The 12,404-nt window shown below is 48.7% G+C and overlaps 1 protein-coding gene across 5 annotated transcripts in view; it reads right to left on the bottom strand.

Annotated features, from left to right (window-relative positions):
- Positions 1-12,404, bottom strand: part of SH2B2 (SH2B adaptor protein 2) — a 74,999-nt gene that overhangs the window by 16,231 nt on the left and 46,364 nt on the right. For all 5 annotated transcript variants that reach the window (XM_059717659.1, XM_059717661.1, XM_059717663.1 and 2 more), the window contains exon 4: positions 4,993-5,084. In XM_059717659.1, the coding sequence (XP_059573642.1) occupies positions 4,993-5,084 (92 nt within the window). The remainder of the gene's footprint in view (positions 1-4,992; positions 5,085-12,404) is intronic.

The following is a 12,404-nucleotide window of genomic DNA, read 5'->3' as shown; positions in this document are numbered from 1 at the left end:
ACAGCGCAGCACATAAGTGGCAAGAAGCACAGCGCAGCATCTTGGAGAGCTGCATGCAGCTGGTAAGTCTGTTATGGTGGAAGGGGAGGGGGCAGGGAAGGGGTGTGGAGGGGCAGATCAATGCCCCCTGCAGTGAGGGAGGGGTGGGGCTGGGGCAGGTGCTACCCAGCCAGGGCAGAGCAGGGCATGGGACAGAGTCATGGCTCATTCTGAGCTGGGGAGGGCAGTGGGTCCTGCCACTGTGCGCACCCCAGGAAGGCATGGGAGCATGTGCCCCTGGATCTGTGCATGGGGTAGGCTGCTGCTGTGGGCTGGGGCCAGGCTCTTCCCAGTGGGGGCTGGACCAGGCTGCACTCGGGGCGGGCGGTGGCAGCGCTGGGAGGGGGGCTACGGCAAACTTTGGAGTGGCTCCAGCCTTCCTCCCAGTGCTGCTGCTGCCCGCTCCAAGCGCAGCCCAGCCCAGTCCCCACCCCCCCACCCCTCATCAGGAAGAGCCCAGCGCTGCCCCAGCCCCAAGCCACAGCAGCAGCCCACCCTGCCCTGCACAGATCCAGGGGCACACATCCCCCATGGCTTCCAAAGCAGTGGCAGGAGCTGCTCCCCCGTACAAGTAACAGCTCTATCCTGTGCCTGCCCTACCCCAACTGGGCAGTGCCTGCCCCTGCCCCAGCCCCGCTCCCTCACCGCAGGGGCCTTGATCTGCTCTTCCATGCCCCTTCCCTTACACCACAACAGACTTACCAGCTAGACACTACTCTTCAAGCTGCCAGGCTGCATATCAGAAATCAGATCAGTATCAGCCAATATGCCTCCTTAAAAACTGGCTATTGGTATTGGCCCCAAAAATCTCTATTGGTATGCACCTATTAAGAATTATTTCCTAAAAAGGTTTTGTAGAAGGCCAACTGGACCAGGCATTCCTGGCTCTGTCACCACCCTGGTGCATGGCCCTGGTTAAGTCACTTTGCTGCTCTGTGCCTCAGGTTTCTCCATTTGAAAAACAGGGACCATCCTACTGACTTGTGCATGCTGCTTACAGATGTTACAGAAACAAACAAAAATGGTGGTTTACTCTAAACTTGGTGCACTCCCGTGCTGAACCCAGCACACGACCAGAAGAGGCAGCGCATTAGTTGGATCTGGTTCACCCAACATCTGTATAGATCAGGTGCTTTAGTGGGGGGGGGAGAGGGGGGGTTGGCACATTTATCTAACAGCTGATTGAATCAGCTATTAGATAAAAGTGCCATAAAGCCCCAAAGTGCCCAATCTATATAGACACTGTGGAGCTGGGTTGAACTAACGTGCTGCTTCTTTAAGTAAAGCAAGTTTAGTTTTTTTTAATCTCTGTAAGCAGCCTAGTAAAGTGCTTTGAGCACTAGTGATGAAAAGTGCTATAAGTGCTGGGTATTATTACGGTGTTTGAATATTCAAACATTTCTTTATGTGTTTTCTGAAGTGCCATAGAGTACAGTCTTTTAAAATAATATCATTACTCTCTATGCATTATAGAACAAAAGTTTAAAAAGAAGCAGTCTAGATGAACAAGGACCTTAAACCAGACTTCCTCTGCCCATCTCTCATTGCTTAGCCCAGCCCCTGGGTAGTAAAGCTGGAAGAGGTACAGAAGATCCTTGCTTTGCTTCTTGCCACTTGTGCATGGGTTTAATCCCAGGGCCTGCACAGCATCTCATGGTGGCAGGGGATGATGTCTGTAAAGCTTTCCTTGCTAGGGGATGCTTCATCTGAAGATCCCCGAAGTGCTTTGTCTGTATCGGCCATGATCCTGCACATTCTTATGCCTGTGCCTGCAACTCATCCTTCTGGCAGCTGTGAGGCTTGATCAGAGGTTCAAAGCGAAGCAGAAGCACATGTCTTTGCATGATCACAGCAGAATGTTCCCTCTTAGTGCTCCAGTGAGGGAGCTGGAGTTGGGCATTTACCTTTGTTTTACAGAAAGGAAAGAGGCAGCAACATAGTCACAGCTCAAGGTCACAGAGCATGTTAGTGGCACTGTCTCAGGATCCCTGCCTCCCACCCCCTGCTTCTGCCTGTGGGTAACATACTTTAAAAGCTGCAGTGCAGGGACCAAGGGGTAAAAATGCATCCTCTAAACTCCAAGAATCCATTTTTATGCAGAAACTTGAGACACTAGTGCATCTACCCCATTCCTTGGTCTGGGTATATTCCCCGAGTGCTCTTCTAAGCGAAGCTGGACATGTACAATGGGCTCCCAAGACACTGATTCAAAGAAAGACCAACTGGCTCAGCTTTCTAGCTCTTCCCTGCAATGTCTGAGCCATGACAAGGTTTGGTTTTTTCAGTTTTCAGACAGGTTTGGAATGAGAATGGAGCCCTACATTGCACAAAGGCAGCTATAGGAAGCAAATCTATTTGGTCCTGAGTGCTATTTGTTAGGGTAGTTTAGGCCTTTTCATATTCTCCAGCTGATCCAACACTCCCCAGCCCCTTTTTTTTAATCTCAGCAAGAATAAAGCAGCATCTTACATTCCTATAGCACCTTGCAATCGGACAGACCTAACAGACTGTATGTACAGGAATCACTGACCCAATCAGTGAAAAGCACCCACCTCTGGGGTGGACTCTAGAAGCTGTCTGAGAACTGGGGCATTCCACAGTAGCATAGGAGAGGGTCTGAAGACAAGCACTGTACTCTGCTGTAACCTCTGACAAGTGTAACTCTCTGGTTGGCAAAGTCTCAGACAAGATCCCACCTGTAAGACAGCCACCCTCTCACATGGTCTGGAAGTGGGATGTGCAGAGCTAGAATAGGAGCTTCTCCAGTCTGAGCTACAGCACCAAGGTTCAGCTCTAGCAGCTGTAGCCACTCCTACACTCCGAGGGCCAGGCCCAAAGGAAGAAGAGTAACACTCCCAGCAGATGCTGTGATTACTAGAACTCCTCACATTTTGCAAGCAGACTTTTGGGTTGAAAAAAGGGCTTTAAGAACATTTTTCAAATGAAAAATTGTTCATTTTCACCCTCTCCCCTTCTCCTATCCCCCCACCCCTCAAAATGTTTCAGTGACAATGGATTATAACCATCAGGAAGAGATGCACAGTCTTTCCATGCATGTGCCTGATGGCTGTATTGCAAACCTTCCCACGCAGATGCAGCTTTGACAACAGCGTTTCTCACCGTGAAATGAAAAACCCAGTTCTGAATGACAGCAAGCAGATAGCACCAGACCTTTCAGAGGAGGACAGCACTTATGGACACAAGGCGCCTCTTACAGTCAACTCAGGGCAGTGCTTCCATTCTGACCATTCCCAGGCTTGCCCCACTGGCACTGCTCCCCCTTAACCACAGCATCTCTTTCTTGAAGTGCACAGAGACCCTTTCACTAGAACAGTCCTTCCTTACCCCCACCACTCTGAGGTCCTGCTGTTGTGTTCAGGCAGCTGGTGTCTTTATGTCTTCCTGACTAGTTCTGACTCCAACACGCTTACGTCCTGCTTTGAACTAATGTCCCCCACAAAACAGAATTGACCAGTGGATAGTGCAGGAGACTGGGGTTTGGGACTCCTGGGTTCTGTGCTGAGCTCTGCCACCAACTCACTGGGAAGCCTTGGACAAGTCATTTAAATCTTCGTACCTTGTGTCCCACAGCACATCTATAAATGTGAAGGACCTGTCTGTCTATCTCCTATATTGGATGGGAGGGTTTGACAAAATGGCCAGAAGGTGTTTGGAGCTTCTCAAACAACTGGCATCAAAAGAAGTGTAGAGAGGAAGGAAGCTGCTGCATCTGCCCTTGGGCAAAGGGATCTAAGCCACCTGCTGTAAAAGACCTTAGGGAAGGGTTCCCCATCTTCAAGGTTCATCACTCAAGAGTGAGACTTTTACAATGAAATTGCTTTGGGGCTCATAGCCCTCTACTTCAGAACTGATGTTCTATGAAGCAGCCAAGAGATGGCCCCATATTTCCCAGGGATTCAGAAGATTTGGACCCAGATGAGAATTTGTTATCATGTAACATGACCTCCTGCTTAAAGCAGGTCTGCAAACTTCATCTCATTTCACCTCTGAGGCCATGCAACTCATGAAGTAGCCAGACAAAAGATCAGAACTCACAACCCCTGTATTGAAAAGAGTGGGCTTGTTCTGCTAATGGGCTACTGGAACTCAATAGAGGGAGACAAGAGATCTTAGTACACTAGCACAGACTAAAACCACAGCACATTCCTAACAAGACATATTACAAAGCCTTGTTCTTCCCCCGCCTCTCCAAAGCCCCAGGCAATTCCCACATGGTTTCCCCTCCCTGGAGTCTGAACACTTCACTTTAACTCCTTGGTGTGTGTGTCTCACCTCCACAGCCTCAGCCCAACACTCACAGCAAATAGTCAATTAAATATTTAAGCACTTTCTACCAGCCTTTAAAACGCAACTGTGTAAGTGGCTGTTCTACACAGCCTGGCAAGGCAATGAGCAATTTTCTGGCAGATAGAACAACTCTGGTTTCCATTAAAGAAATGTAAAACACTGCAACTCTGGTCTGAGAGTAAATGTAAGCCATTCCCAGCCCTCCACTGTGAGGGCAGTACCTAGGCATACATGCAGTCACAGCGCTGTGAGGGGGGGGCTTTTGGAAAGGGCCTCCCTTGCCCCTCTGGGATCATAGTGTCTGATGAATTTTGGAGGAGACCGACAAGAGGAAGTGGGGAGACAATTATAGTATGATGGCTTCTCACGTCTGGAGCCATGAACAGGGTGTAAATTGTGACCCACTCAGCATGGGTGGTCAGTGTCAGCTGGGATGTCCAGGCACAAGGCTGCTGGCTCCACTGCGCACAGCTGGAATTCCTGACCTGTGGTTCCCGTCACCTGAGTGCCACAGGCCAGAGAACCGACCCATCTGTAGTTGAGCAAGCAGGACAGCACAGGTCCAAGTGCCCGAGCCGCACAGTGCAAGCACAGGTGGCTGTGCTTTTTGAACCTGGAAGAGTGGCTTCCTCAAGCAATCCTTACCCAGGATCGATGCAGTCCTGTATATCTGCAACCCAGGAGTGTTTCTGGAGAGAGTCAATGGTTTCCAAGATATATTCAGCACCATTTTCCACCTACATGGGAAGAAAGGGAGAAAGAGAAGTCAACTAACAATCCTTTTACGCGTCTTCACCCTTCACTGCCTGCCTCTCTCCTTCCCCACCCCCGACTCAGAAGACATTACTGCATCTTCCCTACTCAACCATCGAGCAGGACAATGGAATCAAATAAGCGCCTACCAATGGTATCATGCCTATCAATACCAATACCACGGTCATGGTCTGCAGTGCAAGCAGCAGCTGTTTCAATATTGACCAGCAGCCCAACCCCTCTCTTTAAGCTGAGAAGTGTCTTCTCCAACAGAAATTACAGTGATGGAGGGAAGAGATGAGGGAATCTTCAGGTGTCCAAAGGCAACTGCAAAAATAGGAATTAGGCCAGACTTCTGGGGCAAATGGTCTTAGATGCTCTCATGGTAACAAGCTGAGCTTTAGGCTCATCTGAAGCAGGCAACACTCATTCGATAACTTGGCACCCTGAAACATCATGCTGGGTCAGTAGTGAAGCACTGGTGCAAAGAAAAAGCACTGCCTATTGATTCACCAGCTGTGCTACATGTAGTATCCTGGATTTTTTTGAAAAATCTTTCTTCTGTGTGCTGAACTGGATTAACCCTGTTCAGTTCATCAGACCAAATGTTGCAGCCTGAGACAGCATCGCCAATCAGAAGTGTTCGAAAATGAGTCAAGCCCCCAGGGTGCCATGAGATTGTCTTTAAAATGATATTATCTCATTATCAGGGATCCAGGTTTTCTGTTTGCTTTGAAAAATGCAGAAAAACACAGATTTTTCTTTTTTAAAGGATCGAGAATTTTCCCCTTTAAAAAGGAGAAAAAAAATGCAGGAAACCAGTGGTTTCCCTTTGCAGGCTGGCAGAGTACCAGCCTGCAGGGGCACCATGTGAATGTGTGTATGGTAATGGGGAGAGGCACAGACCATGCACTGGGAGGGGGGACCACAGGCTACACATTGGGGGGAGCAGGGGGACACATGCCCCCCAAGACTTCTGTGCCCACAGTGGAGCATGGGGCTGCAGGTGAGCTGAACCAGCTCTGGGCAGGAGCTGCCTCCACAGCACAGCAGGCAGGACCCAGCATAGGAGGGAATGCTGCATCATTGTGGTGAGGCCTGTGCCCTGCTGTAGGTGCAGAAATCTGGGGGGGCACATGCCCCCCCCCACACACACACCCACTCCACCCCCAGCCCTCAAGTGTGAGGAAGGGGAGCAGTGGGTTGGGAGTGAGGGGTACCTGCAGGGCTGGGGAGGGCTGTGGGTTGGAAGCAGAGCTGTCCCTAGGGTATGGCAAATTGGGCTGACTGCCCCAGGCCCTGCGCTTTGCAGGGGCCCACGGAGCCAGGGAGAGCGATCGTGGCCCCTCCTGCGGAGCTCACCTGGAGCTGGTGGCTCAGCCCTGCACCACAGAAGCAGCACAGCCCCCTTCTCCCCCCTTTGCAGGGGTACCACAGCCCTGTGTGGTGTTAAGTGGGCCCCGCACAGGCTGATTTGCCCCAGGCCCTGCACTCCCCTGGGGTCAGCTCTTGTTGGGAGTAAGGGGCACCGGCAGAGCCCGGGGGAGTGGGGGTGCACGTTTGGAGTGAGTGGCACTGGCAGGGTTGGGAGTTGGGAGTAAGGGGCACTGGAGTAAGGGTCTAGTGGCGGGGAGGGGGGCTATGGCATATCAGGGCTGCTCAATGCCACAAAGTAGCAGGGGGAACAGCTGCAGCTGGACCCACATCCTGGTGAGTGAAGGGGGCAAGGAGATCTCTGATTTTCCATGATAAAAACCCCTGAATCAAACTCCAAAATTTATAGGTATTTAAAATGTATTTTGTTATAATGATTGAGGCACTGGTAGGCTTCCAAACTGCTTTAAAATTGTACATTTATCAACGAAACATTGTGTTCAACTGATACCTATATATATATATAGTGAAGTTTTATTTTAATTGTGGGAGTTGCGAGTTTTATCAGAGAATTTGTGATTTTTAAACCGAGAAAACCAGGATCCCTGCTTATTATTTATACCGAGAGTCTCTTTTATTTGCCTCTAGGGTCCTGTGTCCTTAGGCTTCAAGCTTTTGTCTGGTACCACAGGAGCTAGACGTGTAAAAGGAGCTCGACTGGCTAATCACATGACTCCAAGAGCTAGAGCTTTATGAAAACCATCATGATTCACACTCATGAGAGCTGACAATGCTGCAGATGTGGCATGGGTACAGAAGCTAGGGCTGGAAGGGGCTTCCTAAAGCATCAGGCACAAACCCCATGTCTATGGCAGGCTTTTCCTTACTCTGTTCTTCCCAAGCATGTTATATAATCTGTTACTGAACTGGATGAGGCAGTCCTGACTCAGGGTATCGCATTGCTAGCTAGGATGACCTTCTATGAAATGAACCTAATCATATAAAACAGAATCGCTGCACTGAAAATAAACAAGCTGAGGAACAGGTTGCCAAAGGCTCAACCACAGGGCCCTACTCAGAGCTGGGCAGCAGCAGGGCCCTGAGCCTGCTCTGCTGCCAAACACTAGAGAAGCAAGTGCAGTGCACTAGCAATGCTGAGGTCCAGGCAGATACACCAAGGTGAGGGGGAGATCCCTTCAGCTGCTAGACTCCGTACTGACTCAGATGCTTCATGAGAACAAAGCACCTGGGGCGGGGAGGTGTTGAAGGTTTGGGGACTCTAACATTTAAAACAAAAAGGAAGCAAAATGAGCACAGTGCATGAGTATCTTGCAACGGACCATTTGTCTTCATGATGGAAGAAAATGTAAGTTACAAAGAGGATGGACAACACTGTCACTCGCTGCAGAAATACCTTGGGGTTGAATTTAGAGGCTTCAAAACATTGCAGAATCAATTAAAAAAAATACAGCTACCTTGAACGAGAGGGGAAAGTTTTGCATTCTTGCAGATCTGCCCTTCCTTTCCCCTGTCATGAGCCTACACGCCACACACAACCAATGCAATTTCTCCATGTGGCAAATATACCCAACTGCTTTGCCTCAAAAGCCACAGACCTCTGGCATCCAAGTTAAAGAAGATCTCAAAAGGCCACTTATTCTAATAAATCCCTTTTCTTCATTGTAGGCCCAGCCAATGGAGGGCAACATCACTCACATGCCTATTTCCCAGAGGCACTTTCATCATGATTCATCTGCTGGGATCAATTAATGATCACTGCACCTTCCCACACAGGCTATTTCTTCAGACCATGTCCCTCGGTAGATTGTAGCATGGACAGGAAGGACCAGAAAGTGACTGGCTCTGGGAGTTGCTTGAGGCACAGTAACTACTGAAAAGTCAGAGCACCTTTTACACATTTCCTCTCCCCAAGAACACAGCGCTCAAGAGGTCAATTAGGATCTCAACAGTCAATTATGGACTTTGAAACAAACAAACCAAATAAGCCCCTTGAGGAAACAGGGACCAAAATAACGGGAAAAGCCTCTTGGAAGAGCTGTTATTGTTTGAGAATTATTGGGAAGCTTTCGGAGGGGAAGGAAGCTACATTAACCTGGCTGCTGTCCCAGGGCACACTGCACCTCGTACCTCATCATTTGTGCTCTGGAACAAGACACATGCACACACAGACACACAGGCACATGCACGCACACACTCACACTTGCACGCACAGCCCCCCCAGCACACCAAATGCAAAGTGGACATCAAGGTTTTGTTCCTCACAAGTGCCCCTTTATCCTTACTGACAAGGAGCTCAGATGAAGTTTGCATAAGTTAGACTTGTCAAGGAATCCATGATTCAATGAGAAAGAACAATTTCCATGGCAACCCCTGCATGCCACAGGGCATCTATTCAATTCAAAGCACTTTCTTAAAGGAACATATGCCCATTTGGAGCTGGGATATGAAGTGCAACAATTTTAAACTAAATATATTAAAGACAAATATAATAGAAGCCTTAATACAGGAAATTCGCCCTTGGCATTTACCATTTTGGAAACCTTTAACTAGTTCAGCCACACAAGGAAGCTAGTCTCTACCCTCTTCATTGAAAATGTGGTTTGTGAAACAAACCACAGCATTAGAGGTAGGTTTTGGCTGAAGTGGGACAGAAATTTTTCAAGCATTAGCAGTTCTCTGTTTCTGGGCCTTACAAGTAAAAGTTATCAGAGATAAACTGAGAGATCTAAAAAAAGTCTCACAAACAAGCACAGGCAAGTAGCGTTCAGAGGAGTCCCGTGCTGGACTCAAATTTAGCATTCCTTTCTCCTGTAAGGTCATATAAATTTTACTCGGGCATTGCCAACAGTACAAATAGCCCAGCATGACTTACTGGAAGGAAAAAGATTTAGAGCAAAGCCCTGCCCTCCATACAACCACCACTGTCATTTGTCTGGTGCACAAAGACTGAGTTATGCTGTGTACTTAACTATGGAGCCAGAATGGGGGTTTCCAGAACATCTGGATGCAACAGCCATCAGGACACTCAGGTACATTCCCTCTGGCTCTGGTGTCAGACACAGATTTAGGGCTGGGGCTTGCTTTGACTAATGTCTCAGGTTTCCAGTCCTGTAGCTTTGATGGAAATATATCTATCTAAAACAGCCATTGGCAGAGAAGCAATGCAATGGATACTGGCTCAAAGAAAAGTACCCCCTACATAACCCATACCAGTGGGGGCATTTCTGCTTCCCCTCATGCTACATGGACACGAGGCTGGGTCTGACTCAATCAGCACATTGCACTGCTCTTGTGCCTGTGAGCTGTGCGAGCTTAACCAGGTGAACAGAAACTATTCTTCTTTCTGGAAGACTGGCGGTGCAGGGAAAGAAAAAAACCTCTCTCATACACAATAGTAGGGTTGAAGTGTTGCTTCAGCCTTGATGGCCTAGGAAATGAGACAGGCATGGAGTATAGATTCTAGATCAGGGGTGGGCAATTATTTTTGGAGGAGGGCCACTTACTGAGTCTTGGCAAGCCATCGAGGGTCGCATGACAAGCAGCCGGGGACAGATAAATATTAATTTTCCAAATGTTTTAGGGGCCCCATGGACTGGATAGAATAGCTTGATGAGCCGCATCTGGTCCGCGGGCTGCAATTTGCCCATCCCTGTTCTAGATGGCCCAGTAAAAGATGATAACCAAAAAAACCCTCCAAAAAACCCAGTGCTTCTCATTATGTTCAGGGCAGAGGAGGGAAGAGAACAGGTTTCCAGCCTGCCATTGTAGTGCTCAAAAAAAACTGTTGGCCCAAAGCTGCCTACTTTCACAGCTGACCAGGGATCAGAAGCAGAAGCCTCAAGGTAGAGAGCTTGCAGTCACATGATGTTTCACTCCTAATTCTGGAGACCTGTGTTAGCTGGATGGCAGGAATCTGGATATTCATCCAAACACCTAGGACTGGCCACCCTGGTACCAATGCTCATGCACTAAAACCTTTGAGGCTGTTTCTTGTGCACACTAACCTTCTGCCTGCAGTGCCACATGCTCCTGATCAGGCTCAATGAGGAGCAAGGTGCCATGAACACCAGCATCCCCTTGAGAGTGGCTGCTAGGAAGCGGCAGCTTTATTAGACTAAATCATCTTTTTTTCCTTTAATTAAACCTTCATCACGTGCTTTGTCACTGAAACCTCAGACCCACACATTTGTGTTCGGAGCCAGAGTCCCAAAACACTGCGTTTGAGGGGAGTGAGTGGATGGATCCGAGGGAAACTCACCAGCAGAAAGGCAGCGCTCAGCCCTTGCTGGGGAGGCTGCCTCCCAGTTCAGATCAGAGCCAGCCTGCAGAACAGACTTCTTCCACATTGCCTGCTCCGGCCCAGTGGGAAGAAATCCTGCTTTGTAGCAAGGGGTTGTTAGGAGCAGCTGCCAGCAGCACGCTGCAGAAGATACTGCATTAAGCTAATTAACTGTATTGTATGGAAAAAAAGTCTTTTTGAGGGTCTCTAGCTAGAGGGCTAGAGTAGCACTTCATATCTACTCTTGTCCTCAGATTCCTGTCTGCTGTGCATTACTCTCCATCCCCAGAGGCCCTATGACATGCAACGCAGGCCACCCTCCCCCACCCCCAATCAAACAGCTTCCACCAGCCCCTCTTATTGATCAAATGAACACCACTCTCCAGCAACCAGGAACAGCAGCATTTACATAACAGTGGGCAGTGTCACCCCCTGGCAGATTGTCTCTGACTTCCCATTTTCCAGCCAAACGGGGTTGTAGGCTGAACAATAAGAAAAAGAGAGAGAGACAGAAAGCCCCTTTTGTACAGTCTCTCTCTTTGCTCAGAATGCCACCAAAGACCAAATGCAACCCCTAACCAGGCAATGGCAAAGCAAATTAATCTTCAAATAGATTTGCATTATGGGAACAGTGAGAGACCCCAGTAAGAGCTGGACTCCATGGGTCTAAATCCATAGTAAGAGACAGTCCCTGCCCTGAGTAGCTTACAAACAAGGCAATCGTGGGAGTGGCTCCCCTAATGTCACAGAGCTGGTCACAGTGGCAGAGCTGAGACTGCAACCCAGCAGACCTCAATCTTCATCTGCAGAGCTTCCCATCTTGAACTGTCATGGCTCCTTCATAGGTCAATAGCACTGGCTGGCTCCTTCAGTTCACTGGTGAGGTCTAACATCTAGGCTGCCTGTTGGCCACAGCAGGGAAGAGAAGCATGGGAGCATATGCTAAGGGTTTGACATGTAGCAAATAGGGGAGCCAGTTTGGCAACTGGGAGGCCAAGGCCAGTTTGGCAACTGGGAGGCAGATCACTTGCTTATATAGTCTCCTACCTTCCAATTGTGCTGTACGGATCCTCTTAGCTCTGCAAGGCCAACACAGCTAAGAGGGAGAGAGCAGGATTTCACTCCAGTTCATTCATCACCTACAGAACATATGAACTGTTTCTCCTTCTTGCCACACAAACTGTCGCTGTTGGCTCCATTCCTTTTTACAGTGACCAAAAGTGTGCTAGTAAGTTTAAGATGAACTAAAAGGAATCCAGCTCAATTCTCAGTTCCCAGTCTGAGTTTATAGCCTAGAGATGCAGAAGGAACACGCGCCATTCTGCTTGTAACCTGGAAAGATTAGCTCTGGGAGCCAGTGAGAGAGAAATGTTACACATGGGGGGCCTGCAACACTATCATAATAGAGTCGCTCTCCAGGGGGGCTGCCCAAGGAACCCTGAGGAGTTCCTTGTGCTTTCACTGTCACAGGGTCTAAACTGCACCTCTCCTTGCATTGGATCCAGTGGGGAAGGACTCTCATTTGCATATAGGTTCTGTATCTGGCCAAGGGGGAGGCTAATTTATTAGCCTCCTAAAACTGAGGAAAAGTATGACCAAGCTGTGCTAGAAAGAAAAATAAATATTTTAT

Source organism: Alligator mississippiensis, chromosome 14, assembly GCF_030867095.1.
Source record: "Alligator mississippiensis isolate rAllMis1 chromosome 14, rAllMis1, whole genome shotgun sequence".
Lineage (NCBI taxonomy): Eukaryota > Metazoa > Chordata > Crocodylia > Alligatoridae > Alligator > Alligator mississippiensis.
Note: the sequence above shows the minus strand (reverse complement) of the source record. Positions and strands in the feature narration are given on the sequence as shown.